The following is a 27,988-nucleotide window of genomic DNA, read 5'->3' on the forward strand; positions in this document are numbered from 1 at the left end:
TGAATATGAACTTGAATCTGACTACCTGATTAAATCAAAACCAACAACATTGCCAAACAACGATAGATTGAACCAGCAACATCACAAACTCAAAACATTACTACAACATATGAATTTTATGACGATTGTTGGATGAAGAAATCAGCACCATTTTCGACATCATCAGTTTTGGTGCTTCCACTTTGTGCCATTAATATCCTGTACACTCTCTTTGAGCAAATCTCTCCTAATCTTCTGTTATCTCCAACTAACCCTTCTGTTATCAAATTCGCAAGTAAAAGTTCTTTCTCGCGTTCCTGCAGATGCAAAACAAATCAGTTCCATTCCCTATATGCATTCGTGCGTGTAAACACACATAGAAAGAGGGTTACATTCAAGGGCGTAGCTTTGTGAGGGCGGGAGGGGCGGCCGACCCCCTGAACTTTTCGCTCAGTAGTGGAGGGCATGTATTTTTTTGACCCCCCTGTTTTCGTATAGAAATTTTTGGGTATATATTTTTTTGACCCCCCGGTTTTATAGTAATTTTTGGTATATACGTTTTCGACCCCCCGGAAATCTCAAGCTTCGCCACTGGTTACATTTTCAAAGTTTTGACAAACTATTATGGTTTATCTGTGATGGTTTATTTGCGATGAAAATAAAAAAAATAATAATAAGAGTAAAATGCACGGATAGTCCCTGTGGTTTGGTGAAATTTCATCTTTAGTCCCCAACTTTTCAAAATTACACTCTTAGTCCCTGTGGTTTGACAAGTTGTTACTCGGATAGTCCCCAAAGCGGATGGAGGTTAGTTTTTCTTGTAAAGTGGGTGTGAAATGACAAGGACTATCCGAGTAACAACTTGTCAAACCACAGGGACTATCCGAGTACAACTTGTCAAACCACATGGACTAACCGAGTAACCTTCATCCGCTTTAGGGACTATCCGAGTAACAACTTGTCAAACCACAGGGACTAAAAGTGTAATTTTGAAAAGTTGGGGACTAAAGGTGAAATTTCACCAAACCACAGGGACTATTCGTGCATTTTACTCTAATAATAATATAAAAAAACACTTTCCAAAAATTCAAAACACTATAATAAGTAACTAGGGTATTTCTCCGCGCGTTGCGGCGGTACATTACCGCGCGCATTCGATGGATATTGGTTCAATTCTTTACGGTACGGGTACGATACATGCAATCAGTATAGAAATCAACACGTGTTTTATATCGACTGAATACAATAAAAGAGAACATCGGTACCGACACTAATGATCAAACGATATCGATCGGTTCAAATCATCACTGTACTGGTACCAATATTTTATTTATCACTGCAAACACAGTTGTATAAATCAAATATTATGAAACCGAAATCTATAAAAATGAATACGTGTACCGATAGCGATGTTGCTCGGTACGATGCCGATATCATTCTAATTACGTAATTACTTTGTGATATTAGTGTTTTATTTCTTCTCTGATAACATTGCATGATATATAATATATATCATTGCATAATATCAAACGATATTTATAATAATATATATTTATCTCATGTTATATTATATCAAAAGATACAAAAGAAATATATGAATTATATAGTGTGAAAAGAAACTATTAATAAAATACTATTAAAATTCTATTACTGTTCGTGAAGAGTTAGAATTCATATGTATAATACATACACATACACACAGAGAGGTGAGTTACAAAACTGTCTTATGCGTCACATTTAAAGCAAAACTTACATCTGTTTATGCGGTTCTCACAGTTCTCTATAAAAAAGATTGTTCTATATATATCTTAAACAACCCTAAATCACCAACTACTAATAATAAAATTCTAACTCAACAAACATAATTATGTACCATCAATTATGTCCTGGTTTTTTAAATTAAAGCTTTAAAGAAGAAAAAAAAAACTTGTTTTGGTAACCATGAGAACCGGTTACTAGAAAACTCACGGGACCCCACGGTCAGGTAAACCGCCATTTGCGCTGGGCAGGTGCCGCCAGGTGGCCTTAAAGAAGATATGGTAGGAAAACAATGAAAGCAAAACTCAAACTTAAGGAAAAAAAGAAACCTAATACTTACTGATCTGGTTGGATCCATGTAGACACTCAAGAGCGACTTCATGGTTGGATACTTCTTCCATATTGCTACAGCAAATCGAGGTTGTACCTTTGGAATGGCTACTAGTGCTTTTAACCTAAAGAAAACAAAACTCAGGCATTCACAATGGTGGTAACTTGACCCATTTATACACAAACGGGTCGATCTCTAACAGGTTAAATGGTTAAGCTAAGAAAGAAACAGATCAAACAGGTTGAGAGCCATCTGATATGAATTCAAATGAATAAAATCTTCCTAGTCGTTTTTTTAAATATCTCCAAAGGTTATCATAATAATGTAGTTTTGTCATTTAAAAAATTAAGTACTTAAAAAATATATAACAAAAGAATAATAAAATGTTTGTGGGTTGGCCCAACCCGACCCGTTTGACACATACGAAAACCAAATTAATCATGAAGTAATCGTCACTTGCAGAGTTTGTTGGTTCACTTGGTTGTGCAAAAACAAATTAACTCTAATAACTACGCTTTTTATGAGGGAAAAAAGTAAAATTTACTAATTTAGGAAAATAATTACCCCTGTATAACTTTTTAACTTGAGATACAGCAGAGTTCTTACCAAGTGCTCTTTTTTATTAGAGCTCGGTCAGTAGCATCTTTGGAGATAAGGGAACCATTAGCGTTGACAGATAGCCGAGTAAGCTTCTTTCTGCATTTTTTATGATTACTCCAAGGTTATGCATAAAATCAAACCATTTGATGCGAGAAAAATGTTAAAAAAGGGTACCTGAACTGGCATGAGGCGAGGCTGCATGTCAGACCTACGACATGTTCTGCTAATTCAGATTCATCCATGCATAATCTTGAATGTACTCCAACAAAATGTGTAGTAAATTTTGACAGCAGCTGTACAACATTAAAACTAAATTACTAAAATGAAAAAGATTTCTTTTAAACTAATTACTTGCATCTGCATAGGGTCAAGACGTAACCTTTTCCACTGGCGGACGACTCCACCCACTATTATTCGCGGGGTTTTTGTAATGCTCTTGTTCTCTATTCAAAACCAAAAAAAAAATATTATAGCTGATTAACATATGTTTTTTGAATGTACAAGAAAAGAACGGAGGGTGGGACCTCTTGTTGATGTAGGCAAGAAGCCTATTAGTGAGGTAGCAAAGTGTATGAGATGGATATATGGATTGAACACGAGAGACATGATCCATCAAATGGCATCCATCATCATCTACAGCAAGGTGGCAAAACTCCTCTGCCTCAAAAACAAGTAACACATACGGGATATGGGTCCCACGAGTCAACCCCTGCAACATAATCCAATGCACTTAAGTTGTTTATACTTTCAACTACTTACTACTCGCAACCTTGGTTTTAAAAAGCGTGAGGCGCGCTTTCTAAAACCAAGGTCACAACAAAATAATTAAAAAAAATATCAATAGTTTTTTTTTTTTTTACCTGGGCTATGTTTTCTGGAACAGACATGGTCCAAATAATTGATCTTTCAACGGGATTTGAAGTAATTTGAAAGGCGATACCTTTTTCAGCCAACCTTGTAAGCAGTTGTCCTAAACTAAGAGACAAGCACATGCTCACATACCAAATATTAAATTAAATTAAATAATATTATATATAAAAAAAATCAATCTTACCTCCAATTGATCCCTGTTCTACTACTTTAGTATCGATTTTTGCCACGATGGATTGTTGAGCGAACTTCCCCTTTTCCCATCTTTCGATTTCTTTCTGCATCTTCTTCATCTCTGCAGCTTGTGCCTTTAGAGCTATTTTCTCCAATTTTTCTTGCTTCAATTCGTATATGCATGCATATATATATTCAGAATTTGTAACAAATTAAATCCAAAGTGATATCTCCTTTAATTGGCTAAAACGCATACCTCCTTTTGTTGTTTCCTCTCGTTCATCAAACGAGCTTTTTCTTCTTTCGTGTTTCTTGCACCAGCATTTTTTTTCTTATTTGCAAGACCCGTAGTTTTATCTTTCGTACTATTGTTTTTACTTGCCAGGGGCAGAATAATATCATCGTTTCCGAAATCATCGAAAGCCGGAATACTTTCACTTGTCAGATCCATAATATCATCTTCTTCAGAATGATCAGAAACCTGAATAACACATCAGCCCTAATATATACACACGCACATACATACAAAATAAAGCGGGATAAAACGTTAAATGAGAGTACCTGCGGAAGATGATCTTGTACTATAGGTGGGGAGGAAGAGCTGTCTGCACATATATCTAGTATTAGTATTTATCATGCATTCTACATTTGGGCCTTAAGGTTTGGGAGTGTTTGGCCCATGGGCCCGATATTTATACAACGACAAGCACACTCCACATAAGAAAAAAAAGTAAATCGTCCTAACCCCGTAATATTAAGGATTCTGCACATGTTGAAGGCTTAGCAAAACCATTTTCCACTTCTAGAGTAACTGGTTTCGACTGGTGTGGTCTTCCAGGACAGCTTCCGGACCCTTCTGACTCCTCGTCAGATTCCAAACATATTAATCCTGTAAAACAACATCTTGAATATTTATATAATTACTAGGAAGAACACCCAGTCACCCACCACTGGTTGTAAGCATGCAGGTTAGTTACATACCAACATGGCCGGCCCTGAAGGTGAGCGGGGAGGACCACCGACCAGGGCCCGATATTTTGAAGGGCACTTTATTTCAAAAAAATCCGATATTTATATGTAAAAAAAAATAAATTAATAGGGTATACCCATATAAACACCAACATACGCCCACTTACAAAACTGTTTTTATGGTTTAGATTAGTAATTAGCCCATTGTCATTAGGTTTAGACCGCCTAAAACCCAATTTCTTTAAGGCCTAAGGGCACGTTTTTTCGAGTTCGAACAGGGTACACGAATTCTCGGGGCCGGCCCTGCATACCAATATATGATATCTACAATCAAAGACCAAATAACTCTGCTAGATCATTACTAGAAGAAGATCAAGGAGGTAAAGTTGTTCAGTTCCTGTTAATCTTTCTCATATTCTCCGACTTATCCAGGCCAAAAAACCAAACTAGCGCTCTTATACGTTTTTCGACAAACTTTAATGCTAAATATTTTCATGGGAATGCATGACTCAATTCATAGGCTCATAGCATGAGTTCTAGATCCCAAGCACCAACCAATCATCTCTAAATATCAGCAAATTTCCCCACTCCCAAAAAAGTTGATCACTCTTCACATGATACAACCATGGTTTTAAAAAACGGTTGAGGCGTGCGCCTCGAGGCGAAATGGCCAAAAAAACGATTCTGAGGCGCGCCTCAGGGGGTTTATAGTGTATGTGCGCGTCAGAGGGGCTGAGGCGCTAAAAAGGCTGCACCTCAGGTGCGCTTCAGGGGTTTTTGATATTTGTTTTTGAGTTTTTGTGTCAATTTCAAGCAATTTATGTCTTTTTTATGTGTGTTTTTTATTATTTTGATGAATTTGATGATGAATTTAGGTATTACTATTTTTATAAGATATATAATATTTATATTTATTTTTTAACTCCGCCTCGGTTCGCCTCGAGGCTTACGCCTCGTGAGGCGAAGGGAAAACGCCTCGAAACTCGTTTCCGTTTTTTTAAACCTTGGATACAACAAACTAGTATAGCAGAAATACAGATTAGAGGTGACAATTTCAACTCATTTATATGAAAACAGTTTGATTCAGGTTGTATATTACTGACAACGGGTCAAACATAACAGAGAGAATTAGCTATCAAAATAGTGGATCAAATGGGATGGAGATGTTAAATGAAAGAAAGTGATAGACGCACACAAAATGTTCAAAACCTCCCAAATCGTTTTCGTGTATTTAAAATTGATTATTATTAAAAAAAATTAGCCACGTCAACTGGCGGCCTTCCTCTCTCTTCCACCTCACCCCCAAGCGCCTGATGGACGTCCCGTTAGAGATGGTCTAAAAAGAAGCACAAACAATTACACAAAAGTACATGACAATATAACAATCAAAACCCATAATAGTAACCCATTTCAACTTCTTTAACTTCACCGCAAAACTCAAAACAATACTCGCAGCATTCAAAACTCAAAGGCTAGGTTAACTAATTAAATTGGATGCCCAAACACAAATTATGTAATAAGAACAAGTCAAACAACATACCCGAGGGCTTAGGGCCGGGTGATGAAGAAAATTTGAGTTGGGGATCCGACACCGAGTTATTGCATCTGACCAATGGAACATATGATTCCACCATGGGCGTCTCCGGTACAACTGACGGCGTCTCGGGTCCAGCTGATGCCAACAATATAGTGTTAAGTATGATGCTTAAAGATAAAATATTGTAGTCAATAAAGACTTTAGTTAATGCATATATATTGCAAAACTTGATACTAAAAAACTAAAAATACTCGTTTATAAAAAGATTCCACAATTACATACATATGCTTCTTTTATGTGACTATATCAAAATCACTTGGCTTCTCAGTTCTCAAGTAAGAAGTAAGAACACTGAACACCCACCACTTATTGTTGTAAATAAGCAAGTTGATTACATAAAAGATATACGGAATTTACAATTATAGACCAAATAACTCTGCTAGATCATTACTAGAAGAAGATCAAGAAGGCGACATTTTTCAATTCTTGTTAATCTTTTTCATTTCATTGACTGAGCACCCAAAAACAAAATTTGCACTCTTGCATATTACGTTGGACAAAAGATTAAGCTCAATGCTGTCATGGGAATGCACGCTTGAGCTTCACATCCAACAAAAGAATAATGCTTTAACACACACCAATCAACCATCTCTAGTTCTCTACAATCCCCACTCCCAAAAAGATTATCAACGATAGTTATCAAAGACGTTAGGTGCACTCAAGGCGCATAGGCCTCACTTGGGGACTAGACGCAAAGAGAGCGCACTTCAATGAAAAAACTAAAATATATATTATGTATTGGAATAATAATATTCTTCAAATAAAATAAACAAAAGCTATTATATAACATTTATTATCATCTAATTAGTACCATAGTGAAGATTCAAATGCAAATCCAAAACTTGAAAGTTCTAAAGTTCTAAACTGGATCAGAAATTGGAATAAAGGTTGCTTCAATCGGCATTGTGGAAGCTTACACCGTAGAGAAGATAAAAAAAGTTTAGCATTAAATAATAAAAGAAAAAAAATAAATCGGTATTTAGTGCGTCTGGAGCATAGTTGTTAATAGCGAGCATAGTGCCCACCATTGCAAATAGCATAGCGTAGCGCTCATGTGTCGCTATAGCTAATAGCGATAAACATCAAGATTTTTGTAATTTTTTTAGATTTTTTATATTTTTTTGGTAAATATATACATATAAAGCACTTCTAAAAAATTTTTCTAGTGTATCGCTAAACATGAAATAGCGCTCGCTATATCATCGCTATCGCTACACAGCGTATAGGTAGCTTGTCGCTATCATTCGCTATACGCTATCAACAACTATGGTCTGGAGAGCTGAAGCGACTAGAGGCGCAATTAATGAGCCCCGGCCTGAAAAATGCGATTCGGTGCATGAAGCTAGGGCTTTTACTAGCTAGCATAGCCAAAATACACATTAGAGACAACAATTCCAACACATTTATATAAAAACAGTTTGATTCATGTTACACATTATTGATAACGGGTCAAAAGGGTCGGATATGTATTCAATCACCACTAAATTTCCACTCAAAGAACTCATAAGAAACAACACAAAGATACATTCCAAAATGACAATAAAAACCCAAAAATGCCCAAACACAAACTGTGTAATAAGAAGAGGCCAAACAACATACCAGAGGACTTTGGTCCGGGCGATGAAGAAAATTTGAGTTGAGGATCGGACACAGAATTACTGCATCTGACCATTGGTGTCTCTGGTACAACTGACGGGGTTTCGGGTACAACAGATGGGGTGGACCTCGTAGTGGTGGATTTGGCAGGAGTGGGTTCGTCATCGATTATGAAAACGGTTGCAGGGTTTGAATTAAAGTTGGTTCTTTGCTTCTTGGATTGTAATGGGCGTGGGGTTGTTTCGTCATCGGAGATTATGTTCACCGTTATAGGGTTCCACATTTCAAATTTGAAAGCGTTTGGAAAGTGATGGAACTCAAGTGATTTGATTGATTTGTGAACAAAAAGTTTGGGTATTATCATCGTGCACACAATTGCCCCCTACAATATGTCAAATGTGTACATGGGGTGAGCAAAAATTGCTCCGACCCCGCATTACCCGAAAACCGAACCAAAAATAAACTGGAACTGAGACTGGTATATTAATTAGGGTTGATCTTTGGTTCCTATAACTTTGAATTCTCGGTTTCGGATTGGTTCGTGGGTCTTGAAGAAAACTAAAAGTTAAAAGACCGACTCGATTAAATCTTTTAATAGTTTACGATTATGGTTAATTGTTAAAACCAATATACCCGAGACTAACTTGGACCGATACCCGAGTGTTTGTTTAGGGTCAGATGTTATTATCTGCCAATTTTTTGATTAAACAGCTGATTAAAACGAAATTATATATATATTGTTGACAAACAACCATGGGTAGTAATTTTAAATTTATAATAATGTATAGCTTTTTAATTATTTATTATTTTAATACTGTAATACTTGATTATTATATTTACTATTAATTTTTTTACATATTTTCATTTTTTCCTTTCCTTAAACCATATTTCCTCTTCCATTTATTTTCTATTTTTAATAACATTTTTTCTTTTTTAAATGATATTTCCTTTTTTAGTTAATGTTATATTCTTTTAATAACTTACGTTCGTTAAATTGTTTCCCTTAACATTCATGTATAAATTTTGTTAAAAACAAACATATATTTAAAATAGAGTATTTATTTGGTATCATAAAACGATACGATGATAAACTGAACCGATTCTGACGGTTGGGCTTTCTAAACAACATACTACTTTTTCAAATAACGTTTGTTTTACCTTATCATTTGCTCCGTTTTGCCGCAACGCGCGACGGCAACAAATCTAGTTATTAATTATAATAAATAAATTAATAATTTCTGGAAATAATTTTCCTACAATATACATGATTACTTATGAAATTGGGAATTAAAATATATTATTTTAATAAGAAAGTGGCATTTTAATTGTTTAACGAACCTGCCGGGACTTGTGAGCTGGTCGATGGCTTAATTGACGATAACTGAAAGTCAAAGTAATTCCAAACTGTTCTAGGGTAAATTAGGTAACTGGGGAGCATTGCACGCTAGTTTGAGGAGTCCCCAAACGGCGAAAACGAAAACTGCGATTTAAACGAACTAGACGTTAGTAACGCCCAAAATTTCTTTATAAAACAAATAATTTTATATTAGTTAACACAATAGAACATCGTATATAATCATGCCATCTCCCGAACACCTAACACGAACAACCATGAATTTGACACTAAGACAATACCCATCACCATACTTTTAGGCTATGCGCCCATTCTCGGATAGAGATTCACATCCAAACTTGGTATATAATGATTACCGAGCCGTCCACTGTTTTTCGGTAATTAACCGAACATTAACTGATACTAGGATCAAAGTAGCGTACGAACATACGTCTATACTGTGCTTGCTTTCTGTGTACATACCTATCAGGTGAGTTTCATTACCCCTTTTTCCAAACTGTTTTACTTGGGGTGAATTGCATGTTACAAACGTACATACTTGCACATGAAAGCATAATTTGATGTGAATTATCTATAAGTTGACACTAACACACGAAAAGTACCCACAAACCCAAATGACTAACCGTAGGCCGGTGAATGTGTAAATAGTACTATTGGTTTGACAAACCCAATTGCGATGGCACGGAACGCCATGGGATACATCACAATTGAACATGTTCATACATAGGCTATGGGATGTTAGCGATAGCTACACAGGGGCAGTGACGTGGTGGATGTAGACCACGGGATTGAGAATGCACATTCGAGGACTTACTTGTGGGCTTAGTATAATTAAATCATATGTGCTAAACTCGATTTGCGTATACTCTGATTTGATACAAAAAAACTAGTGAAACTCACCAACTATTTGTAGTTTATCGTTTAAATTTTTAAACATGCTTTTCAGGTAACTTGGAACTTGTGTGACACCTACATTTGCTGCTTCAAGTTTTGCTTTACAGATAAATACATGTATAGAAGCATGCTGATTAGAAGATTAACGTAGTTCACGGGAACATATTGTTGTAGCGTACCCGTAGTATGTAATCAACAATGTAATTTGACATACAATTAAATGACAATATAGTATCTTTATAAACAATGTGTTTGTACCAGAGGTGTCTGTTCATCCCCTTTTTACTTCCGCTGCTAGTCGGGGTGTGACAGACTACCTCTAAACAGGTCCCAATATCACAATCATACAATAGAAAATCAAAGGTTGTGATCGAACCATCTAAATTGAAATGGGAATATAATATTTTAACATAACAATCTTGTTTAAACATATACCAATGTTGCCAGACACAAGAAATAGTTCGATATTTGAAATTTTGATCTTTGGCGCCTAGCTGCTCTTTCATCTAGTCACAAAAAAGAATGAAAAATACACTTATAAGGAATCATATAACTTGATTGGGAGAGCTAACATTAAACAAATGAACAGTGCAATCAACATAATCATTTGCTGCTGAGTGACTAACTTTAATCGTGAGAACTAACATGTTCTACAAAATGCGGATATGCTATATCCAGCTGGATTGACGAGTGAGAATTGGATAATCAGACATGAAGGATCGTAGATGTTTTTCAAACGTTCCCTTACTAAACTATTTCATGTTTTGGTTCAAAACTAATAAGTAAAAGTTTTAAGAAAGTTAGGATCTCCCGGTAACATCCAATGATCCGCAGACCAATTTGTTTGGGGGAGGGGGGAAGGTTTACCCACTTATGTGGGGTTCCTGCCCGGGAGGTCTCAAGGTCGAATCTTGTAGGGGCGAACTGTGACACCGGTTCAAACTGACAATAATATGCCAACCACGGGATTTCTACTCGTGACCTAGATGATCAAAGGCCAAAGGCCTAACCAGGTGATCTAGCCATAAAAAAAGAATCTCCCGGTAACTCTCCTCCTTCAAGTTCAAATCATCGGCTTTAACCATGTTTTCATGAAACACATATGCAGCAACATTCATCCCAATAACTACCTGCAAAACTCATCCACTAACATTTTAAATCCTTTCATTAGAGGTATTTCTCTTGATTCTTTATGAAAAGTTCATTCTCTTTTTCCAATTAAAGTTGGAATTGTTTTATCAGTCATTTTGAATCAACACCAAATATATGATGGTCATGATTCTGAATAAACAACGCAAATCAACTAACAACTTTACAAATTATATACTTTGGGTTTTATCAAATAAAAAGTTTGTTTTGCCTGAGTAGGCTGAGAAGTAATCTTAATCATTCATTTTTCAAATCAACGGTTAAGATGAAAGTGTAGGAGAAATGAGAGGTGGGAGGTATCTTGGAAAAATCATATTTATGGACTTTCTCTGTCCACATACAAGGCACATGCATATTTCACCCCCATTTTTTAAACGTTCATAACTTTTTTATACGATATTATTTTTTAATAAAAATTTCACCGTAAAATCGACCGTCTTTTTATCTTTAATTTGAGTACCATATTGTTATATAAAATATGAAGACTAAAAAAACTCACTAAAATGTGTTGTATTTCTATGTTGTATAACATTTTTTTATGCTGGATTTTTTTACTATATTTTTGTGCTGAATTTTTTTGCCTTGAATTTTTTTTCTCAATTTTTTGTGCTGGATATTTTTGTACTACATTTTTTTGCTGAATATTTTCGTGCTATATTTTTTTGTAATAGATTTTTTTATGATATTTTTTTGTACTACATTTTTGTGCTAGACTTTTTTATTGTATTTTTAAAAAACAAAAGGGGTGCCACATGTCATTTTCACTCCTATTTATAAGGACCAAAATGCCTTTATTCTTACTTGTTAGGAGTGTTACATGTCATCATCACAATCCTTCTTAGGCTACTTAGGCAAAATCCACTTTTTAGTGGATCCTTCCCCTATATACTTTCTTAGGTTATTGACATTTCGATATAATCGCCCCAAAATTACATAAAACTAAGACTGTCTGCAATGCATCGGCCTGCATTTACTACATGCATCCTAGTCATCACTGTCACATCAGCATTTTACACATTCTTAACACATGCACTTCCTCTCCTCTTTTTAACTCCAACCCATCATTCCCACATGTATTCTCTCTCCTCTATTTTTCTATTTTTTTAGCTTAAAATTAATTTATTAATGAATGGGTCCACCTTCTCTCTCTCCACTTGGATGCACTTCCCCATATACATGCATCTTATTTTAATCTTCACTTCACTCTATCCTTCCTAAGCGCAGCATGCCAACTCATCAAATGCATCCCCTCACATGTGCATTGGAGCCAGACTAATATTCAGCAATAAAAAGAATTGGGAGGGTAAGATGCTACCTTTTGTAAATCATTAATTCTTTTGATTAAAGGTTCCTTATAAGGAGCAACCTGCATGATACATAAAATTGGATGGCATGTAAATATCAATACAAATTACACATTTAATCTATATAAACAAAGACATAAAAAAAACAAAAAAAGCAAACAAAACCAGTTCACAAATGAACTACGCAAGTAATTTCATTATGAAGCCTACTCTATTGGTAGCAAAGTATGGGCCTAAGAGGATGATTTGAGCGGATTTGTGTTTGGGGTGTGGGAGAACACAACACCCCTAGTGCAAATGGATACCTAGTATAATCATGTAATCTATACATATAATAAAGTAAACCAATGTGTGACACGTGTCATTCATTGGATGCACCTATTTTTGGGTTTTCCTGCCTTTTTTTCATATTTATTTTCTAATAATTTATCTTCTAATTTGTAGATAATATTAAATAGAAAAATGTTTATCTGATAATTATAACCCTTTTATTGAAATTTGAAAAGGGTTTTACGTTTTTTTGGATTTTATTAAAATTCATGACTACATTATATAATTATAAGTTTGAATATATATGTCAAAATTAAAAATTATTCTTCAAAAATTCAGTAACATCCATACTCTATATATACATTTAGAAAAATGTTAATAATTGCAAATAATACTAAATAGAAAAATGTTAATTGAATACAAAAAAATATAGGATATCATCAAATGTATATCGATTACTTAAATGAGTATACACATGCATGGGCGGTGATAAGGGTGTGCGGGGAGGACCACCGCACAGGGTCTGTGATTTCGAGGGGGGTGTTTTTTATAAAAAAAAAAAACCGATATCTATGTTAATTTTTTTTAAATAGCATACCAAACATGCTCTTAGTGAGCCCAATACCCATTGGCATCTACAAAATGATGTTTGACAATATGGGTGTATGTGAGAGGAAAAAACCAATAAGTTAATAAGTCACTCCATACTGACTTTTCCAAAACCCCAATAAGTCTATAAGTTGTTTCAAAAAACATAACCAAACATGCTCTTACTAAGCCCAATACTCATTTTATTTTAGAATTAAATAATAATATTAAAACATTACGAAAGAACATATTTTTTCGAGCTCAAACAGGGTACATGAATTCTTACAGACGACTCTGTACACATGTATGAGATTTTTTTACTATTATTATTAGTTTCATTATTTATCAAATATATATAAATGTCTCCGTCTTTAATTTGCATTTACAAGAAATATTTATTATATAGTTTAAATTGTTCAACCCGTGTAACACACGGGGAACTAACCTAGTACTTTACTATAATAAACCATAACTTTTAACATAAAATGACACTTTTTCTCTTCTCGATTGCCCATTATACCTCTTAAAAACACATCAATTGCCAAAAGCTAACATAAATCAACACCATTCTCCTCCTCACTGATCACACAAACACACATTCACAAACAAAACCCGAATTCCATTAATACGACACAATAACAGCTAAAAGTTTAAAACTACATGACGACGGGCCAATGGGTTACCCATTTATCCGTCTTTGGGCCATTGCCACACGGGCCCAACAGATAAAGCCCAAGATACAGTTTGCTTGTCCACTAAGGTTTTCTCTTTAGGAAATGAGCGGGAAACAAGGATTCAGAGAACACATGCCACATTTAATGCCTGATATGAAAAGGATCTCGGCTGGCATTGTACCTCTCAAGCCGGAAACATTAAATGAAGTCATAATCCCACTGTTGGGGGGTCAGATACGTGTCTGAGCCCCCCGAAGACCCTCGAAACCCGTTAGATCGTCTTAATAAAATATCTCACATGGGAGATAAGGTTTCATGGTTATATAAGAGAGAGGAGCGGTGATCACAGCAGACTCAAGGTATCGCATTAAGAGCTCCCTCATTTATTCCGACCAATATTCTCCTATATTAAACAGACACACATTTATTGGATTCACACCATAGAGGAACATTCCGGTGATCACACTCATCGTAATGAGCTCCTCAAACTTTCCGGCAAGTTTACTTATTCTCACGCTGGAGCTTGGTCACGGAACCCCTCTCCCCCTACTCTGACAGGTTCACCCCTCTCACCAAAACCCCAAGTGAAATACTAGCCACTAAGAGGCTGAAGAGTTCTTTCCCAAGACCACCACCTATAAAACCAGGGCCGAAGGCACAACCAAACGAATATTGTGATTTCCACAAGTGGTTTGGTCATAAAACTGACGATTGCATGTATCTAAAGAGGGAAATAGAAGCCGCGATGAAAACGGGTAAGCTGGCCCATTTGATTAAAGAAATTAAGGAAGGAGGAGGGGATCGCAAAGGGAAAGATGCGAGGGAGCCTGGAAGGGCAGATGTAGACATGATTCGAAGAATGGATGAATTTGATACCACCAGGAGTGTAAAGGCCAGAATTCTGGGCTCCCCAGACCGCATGAAAGCTCCTATCTTGATGCCACACCTGGAGGAAAATGAGGTGCAGCAACTCCCCCTTAACATCTCAGCCATAATAGCTGGCCACAAGGTGGCCAGAATACATGTGGACGGGGGATCCAGGGTAGAAGTAATATATGAGCACTGTTTTCTCAGATTTGACAGGGACGTAAGAGATAGGCTCGAGGAGGACTCTATCCCCCTAGTAGGTTTCAACAACAATGTGTCACACCCCTTGGGAAAGATCAGACTCCCATTCACAGTCGAGGTAGGGGATCGTGTCCGAACCATAAACCTAACTTTCACAGTGGTCTGAGCACCCTCAAAATACAATGCAATCCTGGGAAGACCTGGGATTGGGGACCTGCAAGCACAGGCATCAACCCCACACAGAGCCTTAGTGTTCAAAACGCCAAAAGGCTTGGCTTGGGTAAAATCTGCATATGAAGTAGTCTCTTCTGTATCTGAGGGAGAGATACCTGGAAAACCCCAAAAGGATAGGGTCGAAGAGTGGGTCCTTTGTGACAGGTTCCCGAAGCAGACAGTTAAAGTGGGAAGTCACTTGAGTGACAAGTGTAAAAGTGCTCTCAAGGAGATGCTCCTTCTTAACATAGAAGTATTTGCATTTCAACATGGAGACATGACAGGAATCCCAAGGAGCTTGACCGAACACCGACTCAACACGTACACCTGGGCAAAGCCAGTCAGGCAAAAGAAACGGAGTATGGGCCCCAGTAAGAGGAGGGCCGCCTGTGAAGAAACCAGGAAGCTGCTTAGAGCTGGAATAGTAAGAGAAGTGAAATACCCATCTTGGCTTGCTAACCCGGTTATGGTCCAGAAGAAAGACGGAGGGTGGAGGATGTGCATTGACTTTCAAGATCTAAACAAAGCATGCCCCAAGGACTGCTACCCCCTCCCAGAGATAGACGTCCAAGTGGACTCCTTGTCTCAATATCCCCTGAAATGCTTCTTGGATGCCTACAAAGGGTATCATCAAATACAGATGTCAATGGAAGACGAGGAAAAGACCGCCATCATCACAGATGAAGGGACATTTTGTTACACCAAAATGCCCTTCGGACTCAAAAATGCTGGAGCCACCTATCAAAGATTCATGAATGCCCTTTTCAGAGAACAACGGGGGAGAAATCTGGAGGTATATGTTGATGACATCGTTATCAAAAGCTTGACCGAGATGGCCATGATAGATGACATAGCCGAGACTATTCGAACCATGCAAGATGTGAATATGAAGCTGAACCCTAGAAAATGCTGCTTCGGGGTATAAGAAGGAAAATTCCTGGGAGTAGTGGTCACTAAGGGCGGAATTAAAGCTAACCCGGAGAAAACTTAAGCCGTAGCCAAAATGCGATCCCTCAGGTCCTTGAAGGACATTCAGCAGTTGAATGGAAGGTTAATCGCCCTGAACCGCTTCCTGTCAAAGGTGGCCGACAGGAGCCTCCCCTTCATGAAGGTATTGAAAGATTGCCTCCAAACGGACAGGTTTAGATGGACCTCTGAGGCAGAAACCGCCTTTCGAGAAATGAAGGATTACATTTGCAAGCTCCCAACCTTAGCCACCCCGGTGCCCGGGGAAGATCTGCTGTTGTATTTATCTGCTTCAAAAACAACCATAAGTGCGGTTATGATGGTGGAACGGGAAGGGAAGCAGATACCAATATACTTCATCAGCAGGATCCTTAAGGGTCCTGAGGAACGCTATATGCCCCTGGAGAAGTTAGCTTTATCTCTTGTTTTCGCGTCCCGGAGACTTAGAAGATACTTCCAAGGACACAAGGTTACCTTAATGACAGATCAACCTCTCCAAAAAGTGCTAAGGAGGCCGGAGCTATCGGGTCGACTGGCTAAGTGGGCAGTCGAATTAGGAGAACACTCCTTGGAATTCAAAGCCAGAACTGCCATGAAGGGACAAATACTGGCTGACTTCTTGGCAGAGGTCCCCGAGGATGAAGAAAAAGAGCTTTTAAAGTGGGAATCCTTAGAGAAGGAAGAGAAAGAGAAGGAAGACGAGGCAGTGTGGAAGTTGCTCACAGATGGGGCCTCCAGCGAAGAAGGAAGCGGGGCAGACATTACGCTGATCAGTCCTGAAGGGGTTGAGCTAACCTATGCCGTCAGGCTGGACTTTGAGAATGCCAACAACACCGCGGAGTACGAAGCCCTTTTAGCAGGGATGAGGCTAGCGAAAAAGATGAAAGCAAAACATGTGGAAGCTAGTACCGACTCGCAGCTGGTGGTTAAACAATACCAAGGGGAGTATGAGGCTAAAGACAACACCATGGCTCAGTACGTGGCAAAGGTAAAAGAAACAGCTGAGGCCTTCAAGACCTTTAAGCTAGAATATATCTCTCGCGGGAGAAATAGAAAATCTGACGCTCTCAGCAAGCTGGCCTCCGTGGCATTTAACCACCTAACGAAAGAAGTCAAAGTGGAAGTCCTGACTTCCCCCTCCCTCAACACAGTCGAAGTGGCTACAATCGAGAACACACAAGAAACATAGATGACACCGATTATAAGATTCCTAAGAGATGGAACATTACCTGAGGGAGACTGGGCAACCAGGAAGGTAACAATTAAAGCCTTACAATATGAGCTGATTGATGAAGAACTTTACCGAAGGTCATAACTAGGCCCATCCCTGAAGTGCGTTGATAATGAAGAAGCTAAGTATGTGATTAGAGAAATATATGAGGGGATTTGTGGGATGCATTCGGGGCCAAGGACAATAGTGGCGAAGGCAATGAATGCGGGATTCTATTGGCCTCGAATGTATGAGACAGCATCAGAGGAGATCAAGAGATGTGACAATTGCCAGATCCATGCACCTATGACGCACCGCCACAAACACCCAATGATACCTGTTTCAACGTCTTGGCCCTTCCAAAAGTGGGCCATCGACATAATTGGGCCATTCCCAGAAGGCCCGGGAGGGGTTAAGTATGTGGTGGTTGCCATCGATTATTTTACCAAGTGGATAGAGGCAAGACCACTGGCAAAAATAACGGGGGAGCAGATGAGACGATTTGTACTAGACAACATCATTTGTAGATATGGGGTCCTGAAGGAACTGGTGAGTGACAATGGTGTCCAATTTGCTGGAAAACCCTTCAGACCATGGTGCGAGCAGATGCACATACATCAAGTATTTACCTCCGTCACCCATGCCCAGAGCAACGGACTAGTGGAAAGAGCAAATCAAAGCGTTATCAAGGGAATGAAAGGGAGACTCGGAAGGAAACAAAAAGGATGGCTGGAGGAATTACCATTTGTGCTATGGGCATACAGGACCACCCCCAAGGACTGCAACGGGGAAACCCCCTTCAGCTTAACTTATGGGACAGAGGCAGTTATCCCGGCTGAAATAAGGTCCCCAACTGCCAGGATGAACCTCGGGGGGGGGGGGGGGGGGCGAAAACGAACAAGACCTACGGATGAACCTGAACTTGCTTGAAGAAAGAAGAGAAGTGGCAGCAGACAGGGAAGCCAAGTACAAAAAGCAGCTTGAAAGCTATTACAATGCAAAGATGAAAAAGCTTAACCTCGTCCCAGGAGACTTGGTCTTAAGAGCAAACAAAGCCAGCCTACAGGAGAACACCGGAAAGCTAGGACCAAAGTGGGAGGGACCTTATCGGGTTACATGGGCAAACGGCAAAGGAAGTTGCAAGTTGGAGACACTTCAAGGCAAGGAAGTTCCAAGAACATGGAACCTCATGCAGCTCAGAAAGTACCACATATGAAGCATAAAAAGATTTTTTAGGAAAAACGGCCAGGGAGCCACTTTTGTGATGATTAACTGCTAATCAGGGGTTTACCCCAAGGAAAGTCTTTTGTAAAAACTTGTACTGGGGAAACTTGGTCCCCAAGAAATGAATGACAAACGGACAATCCACTTGTCCCTTTTTGGCAAAATAACAGGTGTTATACTAAGGCACACGTGCCCAGAAAGACTATAAGCCTAATAAACAAACAAACACACGTGTACAAGGTATCCCAAACATACCAAACGCCCGGTTGTGGGGCAAAATAGGGTCTAGCTAACCCGAAGAAAACGGACAAACAAGCCAAAAACATAATCTCACATTATAAGATTTGTCCAGTGATTGTCCTCGAACAGACAATCCTGGTTTATAAAGCAAACCAAAGACACAACACACTTTTGTAAACAAACTACAAAGAGAAGTTATTATTGCAAAATGAATGTACAATAGGAAGCCCTATTGGCCTTGACAAGAAAAACTAACATACAAGCTAGAAAGCATAACAGACAGACTAAAGCACAGTTTCTTGCAAACAACCAAAAGTCTTCAGGAAAATGCCGACCTGATCCTTGGCAAAAGCTCCTGCAAAAAAAAAAAAGCACAACAAAAAACAGGTAAAAGCAACATAGCAACACACAGTCATAAGTCATATGATTAAGTACCAGGAGAACCCCTACAGAAAGGTTCTCCTCCCAAGCATCAAAAAGTTAAAAGTATCCTAGAGTGCATAATTATTCAGATTACAACCATATCGAAGTGGGTTAATGTTCAGAAATTACTGGGAGCCACCTCCAGATAAAGACTTCGGAGACGAGGGACCAGCGGAAGAAAACAGGGTTTTCAATTCATCAATAGATATCATGGGATGCTCCAGGATCTTCTCGAGAAGGGTCGGGGTCTTACCCCCAAACTCCTTGTCCAACTTAGACAATCGCTTCTTAGCTTTGGAATTGTAAAGCGGAGTTTCCTTCCTGTCCAGACCTTGAGCAGAGTAAATATACCCATCCTTCAGCCCTGCCTGGTACCCAATATCCCGGTACGCCCTATACACCTCCTCAAGACCGCTCTTGAACTCCTTCGATTGAGAGACAGCAGTAAGAAAGGCTCCGAATCCTTCAGTAATCAACCAATGCTTCTCCTTAGCCAACCACTGGTTATCATCAAAAGTTATCCCATAATCAGCATACATAGTGTTCAGCTGCTCCTGAGAAACGGAACCGACCTCCTTCAGATGTTTCAGCTCAGCGGCTAATTCCTCCTTCTCCTCTACCAAAGCTGCCATCTCCCTCTCCCAGGCTCGCTCCCTCTGTTCCAGCATAGCTCCAGCCCCCTAAACAGAAGATATTGCAAAAATTCCAAAAGGAATCAAACAAAAAAAGAGAGAGAAAGGGAGAAAGGCTATGCACCTTTTCCTCCTACAATTTACGCTCAGCCTCAACCACTTGACATCGGAGCTCAGCAGCAATAGATTGAAAAGCCTTAAGGTCACTCTTAAGTCCTTCATTCTCTTTCCTCAGATCATCAACCCGCTGCAACATGCCAACGCCCCTGAAAAGACCCTCACAAAGCGACATCCTGTATTGATCCTCAAAAAGATCATCCCTCAAGGCGGAATTCATAAATTTATGGGAGGGAGGAACAGCATGGGTCAAGAAGTCCCGAGCAGTTTCAGGGTTGCCCACCACGGAAGACGGAGTAATTTTCCACTTGGGAATATAGGGGGCAGGGAGAGCATCGGCAAACAAAGGAGCAAGAGGAGATCGAGAGGTAAAACCCTCAAAGTAAGAAGGTTTGCTGGTCCCAGTAGCATGATGAGGAGAAATCTCAAAAGCTGAGTTAATACGAGCAATGCTTACTTCGGGAGTCTTATCTCGAACACGGGAAGAGGAGGGGCCAGTGGGAATCTCTATCGGAGCATGAGAACTTCCCTACTCAGACAAAGAAAGGAAAAAGAACATCAGAGGTCAGCCAAAACAAAACAAAGGCAAAATAACACACTAAGAGCATTCACATCCAAAGAACTAGATTGTGAGTGTGGGGTTTTTAAAATATAAAGAGTATAAAAAATGGTTGTGAGTGGAGGAGAGAGAAAATGTTACTGTTCATCTGTATATTTGGGGGGACACTGTTCACCCACTATAATTTTTTAATATATATTGAAAGTTGTTGTGAGTGAAGGAGAGAGAAAAATGTAATGATAAAGGCATAAAAATATTATTTAATTGAAAAGGAGAGAGAAAAAGTATTTGTTTTTAGTGGAAATATATTGATATAGGAGTTGTTTTTTAGTGGAATGTATGTATAATTTTAGGGGGCTGGATGTGAATGCTCTAAAAGGCAAACTCACCAACAAGGGTTCACTCGCAAAGCTGGAGGACTGCAAGTGTTTAAATAAAGAGCCTTTAACACAAATAGGGGAAGTTCAGAAGCAGCTTTCATTGCAGGAGGGATCTTCTGCCCACTGGCACTCCGGAGCCTCTGCCGGATGTCACGCGGGACCAGGGCTTATTTGGGACTGGCAGCCTTTCGTTTGTGAGCCAAACGGCTCTCCAGACCCTCCTCATCTCCATGACCAGAATGTTTGACTGGAAGAGAATCAGAGGAACTCTCTTCTCCATCAGAGGAGGTCCCTTCACCTCCTTCCACAACAGCAGATCCCCCTGCCTGAACGGATACCCCTGCAACCTGCATCTCAACACTCCGGTTCAAACCCAACTCAACTTCATCACCAACCACAAACTTAACATCTTTAGAATCCCCTTGGAGCAGTTTCCACAAAGTCAACTCTACACAAGAGAAACACTAAAGATGACTACACCGATCCCAAAGAGTAAAACAGACGCAACAAATCCAGGGCAAAAAGATACCTTTTTTTACCGAAAAAAGCCTTAGGGCGAACTGAGTAAGAAGGACTCAAACCCCCCATACCAGGATTCCCTCAGAAAAAGTGAAAGCCCTCGTCGGATTTTCATACATGCGCTTCCATTGGACGATCTCGTCAGCAGATAAAATGTGAATATTGTCTTCAATAGCAGCCTCGGCATCCTTCAGCGATGGAGACTCTGGTATCATGGCAACGGAAACAAAGATAAACCGACTCTTTCATTCTTTGGGGTAAGTGGAAGTTGGCATAAAAGAATAGCAAGGCCGAGACACACTGTTCTGCCGTTTGGCAAAGGTAAACCAATCCCCATCAGAAATCAGTTTGTAAAACATGCAGAACAAGGGGACAGACGGCTCGCCGGAGACGGCCACACAAGACAACTCAAAATGTACTACTCTCATAAACCCTAGGGGGTGCAATTGAGAGAAATGAACTCCGAAGTGACGCAATAAGGCTATCTTGAAGGGTGAAAGGGGATACCGAACTCCACAGGAAGAAAATTCCAAGGTATAAAGGGCGATCCGATCTGGTGTACACTCGGCCGATTCATCGAGGCCTAGCAATGTTGGAGAGGCTTGGGTATTTTGTAAGTATCGACAAAGGACTCTAAGTCCTTCGATGTCAAAACGGAACGGATCATTGAGCGACCGGTGCGACTCATGATTAGGGAAAATGGTGATCCGAAGAATGTAAAGAAAACAGAGAAAAAGGGGGTTATGGTGGAAGTTGAAGGAAGATTCAAGAAATAAGGGGGGTATTTAAGGGAAATAACTGACTAGTATGTAGCAAACCGTCACATCGCCTTCATTTCAAAATTTAAACCACCCAACACGTGCTCCAATAAGATTAAACCCCAGCCGTCGATTACTGACGATTAATGATACCCTGGAAAGAAAGAAGGAGACACGTAATGATTAACTGGAGGTGGGCCCGCGTTCTTAGCCCAAACAGGTTAACCCTGTTGATAATTATAACTCAGCCCTGGATTACGAAATTTGAGTCTCGCTACCAGGGACTAAAGATGACTTGACGACGGGCCAATGGGTTACCCATTTATCCGTCTTTGGGCCATTGCCACACGGGCCCAACAGATAAAGCCCAAGATACAGTTTTGCTTGTCCACTAAGGTTTTCTCTTTAGGAAATGAGCGGGAAACAAGGATTCAGAGAACATAGGCCACATTTAATGCCTGATATGAAAAGGATCTCGACTGGCATTGTACCTCTCAGGCCGGAAACATTAAATGAAGTCATAATCCCACTGTTGGGGGTCAGACACGTGTCTGAGCCCCCCGAAGACCCTCGAAACCCGTTAGATCGTCTCAATAAAATTTTTCACATGGGAGATAAGGTTTCATGGTTATATAAGAGAGAGGAGCGGGGATCACAGCATACTCAAGGTATCGCATTAAGAGCTCCCTCATTTATTCCGACCAATATTCTCCTATATTAAACACACACACATTTATTGGATTCACACCATAGAGGAACATTCCGGTGATCACACTCATCGGAATGAGCTCCTCAAACTTTCCGGCAAGTTTACTTATTCTCATACCGGAGCTTGGTCACGGATCCCCCTCCCTGGGCCCTCCGTGACGAGGCTAACGGTTTATCTTTTTGTAGCAACGAAGGCCGGGATATCTTGACGTCAACGAAGACCTTTTGAACATCACCAAGAATTTGGGTATTCGACACTACATAAAGTTATCTGGAATAATATGAGAAATTATCTATATCCACACTCCACTATCAAGCTTCTGGTCCTGACTGCTTCCAAACCTACATATATAACATAGTGATCAACAAGGTTCATTGACTATAGATCATTGTATTTCCATACGAAAATATTCATATTTTGTTATGTTGTATATTCAAATTATTGATTTCTAGAATCCTTTTAAAAATGCTAAAATTTTGACTAGTTGAACAAAATTAAATTCCATTCCGTGAAAACAGAATGGCATATGTCAAATAAATCACGTATCGTATTCCTTCTAAAGTTTTAATGAATCAAAATTTTAAGTATTAGTTTCATCTTTAAGTGAATTCACTATAGCTATATACAAATTACAAACAAAAGAAATCTCTTGATATCATACTACTAACAACATGTATAGGTTTTTTTCTTTTCTTTTTGAGTTAATTACACAGATAGACCATGTGGTTTATAGCTAGTTTCACCTTTGAGTACTAACTTTTTTTTAACAGGTTCAGGTTTTATGGTTTCAATTTTGTAACACTTTTCGGTACTAACACTAAAATTATCAATATAATGACTAAAATACTCTTCCATTCTTTTTAATTTTATCAACAGTAAATTACGTTTTTTGGCCCATGTGGTTATATCACATTTACTATATTAGCCCAAAATATGATTTTTTAACAACTGTGCCTCCGTAGTCTCTATAACTAACTATTTTGGCCCCTATGTCTAACTCCACCCCTAACCCTGGTTAATTATTTATCATATGCAAGGATATTTTTGTAATTTCCCCTCCCCTTTAAATCTAATTTCTATTTCTAACCCAGATTTCAAAAACACATCATCATCTTTATCCTTCCCCTTTTCACTTTCTCAAAACCCTAGCCCCCATATTCGCTTTCCAGGAAGAGCTCAGATATCAACATAGAGGAAGAGAAGAGTGAAGTCAGCCGCCGTGACCATTTCCTTCATGAAATCTTCAACGATCGGACAAATCCCAGTCCAATCACCTCTGATTCCCCCTCTACCACCTGATCCTCCATCTAGTTTATCTCAGCCCCCTCTAAATTCGGCCAAAGATAGTGGTCTTGGGCCTCTTTTGGAGCCGCATGGTGACATCGCACAACAGCCGCCACCTGCGATTGCTAACCCTAGTGCCCCCCGCTGAAATTGTTCTCGTCTCTAGAAGATTTGAATCCAAGTGAAGCGATTTCCAGCATTAACCCCCCTCTAATTCATTCCCCAAAAGTTGTTAATCAATCACTGGGGATTGAGGAGGTTGAAAATGGTGTTCCAAAAAAGGCTAAGAATGGCTCCCCTAAGAAAGGTTTCAAGTCTATCAGGAGCAGGGGTTCTAATACCTCATCTGGTGATGAGGAATTAGATGCAATTTGCAAACTTCATGTCGCTCAGGATGCAAAAATCCAGCAAGAATTTGATAAAGCCCATGGATTCACGAGATCCTCTAGAAGCCATGTCAATCAAAGTGGGGTTCAGATTGCTGGTTAAATATAGTCCTATGCTCTCAAATCTTAGGGTCAAGGAGTTTACTACTGAAACGCATCAAAGGAAACCCCAATCTGTTTCTGCAGTACCCCAATCTCAGGGTTTGAAGTGTTCTTGAAGATGATGATGTGTTCTTGAAGATCTGGGTTAGAAGATGATGATGTGCAGATGATGGGTTCTTGTTCTTGAATTTGGGTTTTGTTTTTTTATTTGTTCAAGTTTATGAAGATCTGAAACTAAACTGTTGATTTATTTATTGTTTTTTTTATTTGTTAAAGTTCATGAAGATCTGAAACTGATCTGAAACTTTTGTTTTTTTGATTTTGTTCAAGTTCATGCAGATGATGATGTGTTCTTGAAATTTGGGTTAGAAATAGAAATTAGATTTAAAGGGGAGGGGAAATTACAAAAATACCCTTGCGTGTGACAAATAATTAACCAGGGTAAGGGGTGGAGTTAGACTTAGGGGCCAAAATAGTTAGTTATAGAGACCACGGGGGCACAGTTGTTAAAAAATCCTATTTTGGGCTAATATAGTAAAAGTGATATAACCACAGGGGTCAAAAACGTAATTTACTCATTTTATCAATGTAACACTTTTCGGTACAAACACCTAATTTTATTTAAGTTTAAATCAGTTTTACAAAATCTTTTTTTTTTATTTTCATTTTTTATTATCTCTCTTAATTAACATAAAATCTATTTATTTTTTATTTATAAATATAAATTAAAAAAGTCAGAAAACGTCGGCTCCATTTTTTATTTATTAATAATATTACTAAATAATACTAGATAAATATCTGACTAATATTATGAATATATAAAAAATCTTTAAAATATAAATTAAATAATGAAACAAATGATATAATAAGTATCTATTAAAATCCATAGCAATCTTGAAAACACACGAATATAATATCTGAAAATTAGTTAAATTAATATATCAAGATATGTAGCATAATCAAGAAAAAAACTGTTTAAAAATAACTACAACTGATTTAATATATTTTTTAGTAAAATCGTAAAAATGTATAACCTAATTGATTTGTCTGTTACGATCAATTACTTAGCACATTTTGAGACGGTGTGATTAAACCATGACGTCTCTATTTTATTTGTGTATCTATGTGCGTAGGAAACACTTTAGTTCCGATGAGATACAGTCTTTTATTATTATTGTTATTGGTTTTATATTATTAATCCCATATATTTAAAATTACAAAAATTAAAACTAAGTTTTATACATTAAACACGTGTAATACACGGAGTTTTAACCTAATATCTTGATAATAATTTATTTGCAGATTACCAACTATTATTATACCTATTGAATTTTTAATTATTTAATATTTTGAGTAACTTCCATCGTGCTAAATTATTTATCATTTATTAAAAAAATATATAAATATTTACGTATAAAAAATAAATAGATTTTATGTTAATTAAGAGATATAATAAAAAGATGAAATAAAAAAATAGATTTTGTAAAATTGATTTAAACTTATAAAAAAATAGGTGTTAGTACCCAAACGTGTTACATTGATAAAATTAAAAAGAATGGAAGGGTATTTTAGTCATTATATTGATAATTTTGGTGTTAATACCCAAAGTTGTTACAAAATTGAAACCAAAAAACCTAATCCTGTTAAAAAAAAAAGTTAGTACCCAAACATGAAACTAGCTATAAACCACAGGGTCCATCTGTGTAATTAACTCTTTTTTTTTTCATTTCTAATCCAAAACCTTTTCCTTTCTTTTTTTTGTAATTTAGAGTCTTTTTTTTTTTTTTACTTTTAACCTAAAGCTTTTCATATTTTTCATCTTTCCTAAGTTTGGTCCACCATACTTTTCATTTACATTCTTTTTTATTTTCAATTTTGGTCCACCATACTTTTCATCTTTCCTAAGTTTTTCGTTTCGTTCTAAATTGTGTGAGTTAACGCACTGCAACGTGCGTGTGAGGTTCAACATTTTTTTCGTATATTTTTCCTGTTTGCCTGACCCGTCGTAACACATCTATTTTTCTTCGTAAGTTCGTCGCAACGCGCGAGTCCTGGATTGACTAAGTTATTTTTTCTATGTTTTACGTTTCAGTTTAATTTATCTGCAACGAGCGTGTGTGATTCAAAGATTTTATTACTGCTTTTCGCTTGGCGTTATTTTTTTCATTTTTATTTATTTTGTTTTTACAGCTTTTTTCGGTGTTGGTGGTCGCTAACTGATGTGCACAAAATGCAACATATAAATTACATCAATCGTGGCATAAAACTAACCATTTTTTAGTACTAATGTTGGAAAAGTGTGCTTTTGTCTTCCTTTTATATTTTCAGGATCAAATGAGCTCAAATAAACAAAAGAAGCAAAAAGGCAGCTAAATCTAACATAAATACAAGAAAAGGAACAAATGTGGCATGCCCGACCTCCCGACAACATCTTCCCAAGCAAAACAAGAAGACAGAAAACTGAACACGCCCCGTGCTCAGTGAGCACGGAGCCGTGCCCAAGTGTCAGCAGAAAAAACAAAGTAGTAGAAGCTTCTATTGCCCACCACGGGGCCATGCTCAGCGGACACGGGGGCGTGGTCAACTGTTGCAGACGCATTTAATAAAATTGCAATTAATGAAGAGAGAGAGTCGGATGGACACGCGGCCGTGCCCGAGCTTCTGTTCAGCCTATAAATGGAGTGCTTGGAGCTCTTGCAACTCATCCCTTGGCACACCACCTCTCTCACACTTCACCCACCACCCACCACCACCCACCACCATCACAACACCATCATCCACCACCATCATCCATTGTCCATCATAGAGTGTGTGAGTCGTCTTGGGATCCAAGATTGATCGTAAGAGTTCTTGACAATCAAAGGCCATGTTTGCCTAAGTCTCTTACATCACTTGGTGAAGACAAGTGTTTAGTGTAATACTTTTTATTTTTAATCTTTTGCACTTTTTAATTGGTTTTGTATTAATGACTTTAATTACTAGTTTCTTATGTTGAAGGTGATTCTTCCTTATCGTTTGTCCATGGTGTCTTGGCATTATTTTACTGTCTATATAAAATAAAAGATTTTCACCGTTCATATCTCCACGGTCT

The 27,988-nt window shown here is 38.2% G+C and overlaps 1 protein-coding gene across 1 annotated transcript; it reads right to left on the reverse strand.

The window, feature by feature from the left end:
• On the reverse strand, positions 1-8,198 carry LOC110878254 (crossover junction endonuclease EME1B). The gene is made up of 13 exons (XM_022126530.2): positions 7,878-8,198; positions 6,222-6,353; positions 4,458-4,601; positions 4,274-4,317; positions 3,969-4,193; positions 3,723-3,876; positions 3,529-3,638; positions 3,193-3,377; positions 3,048-3,111; positions 2,843-2,961; positions 2,675-2,764; positions 2,078-2,192; positions 1-296 (listed from the first exon to the last, which is right to left on the reverse strand). The coding sequence occupies exons 1-13, from the start codon at positions 8,155-8,157 to the stop codon at positions 117-119; spliced, it is 1,842 nt and encodes a 613-aa protein (XP_021982222.1). The 5' UTR covers positions 8,158-8,198; the 3' UTR covers positions 1-116.
• Positions 8,199-27,988: the final 19,790 nt, after the last annotated feature.

This window comes from Helianthus annuus, chromosome 9, assembly GCF_002127325.2.
Source record: "Helianthus annuus cultivar XRQ/B chromosome 9, HanXRQr2.0-SUNRISE, whole genome shotgun sequence".
In the NCBI taxonomy this organism is placed as follows: domain Eukaryota; kingdom Viridiplantae; phylum Streptophyta; class Magnoliopsida; order Asterales; family Asteraceae; genus Helianthus; species Helianthus annuus.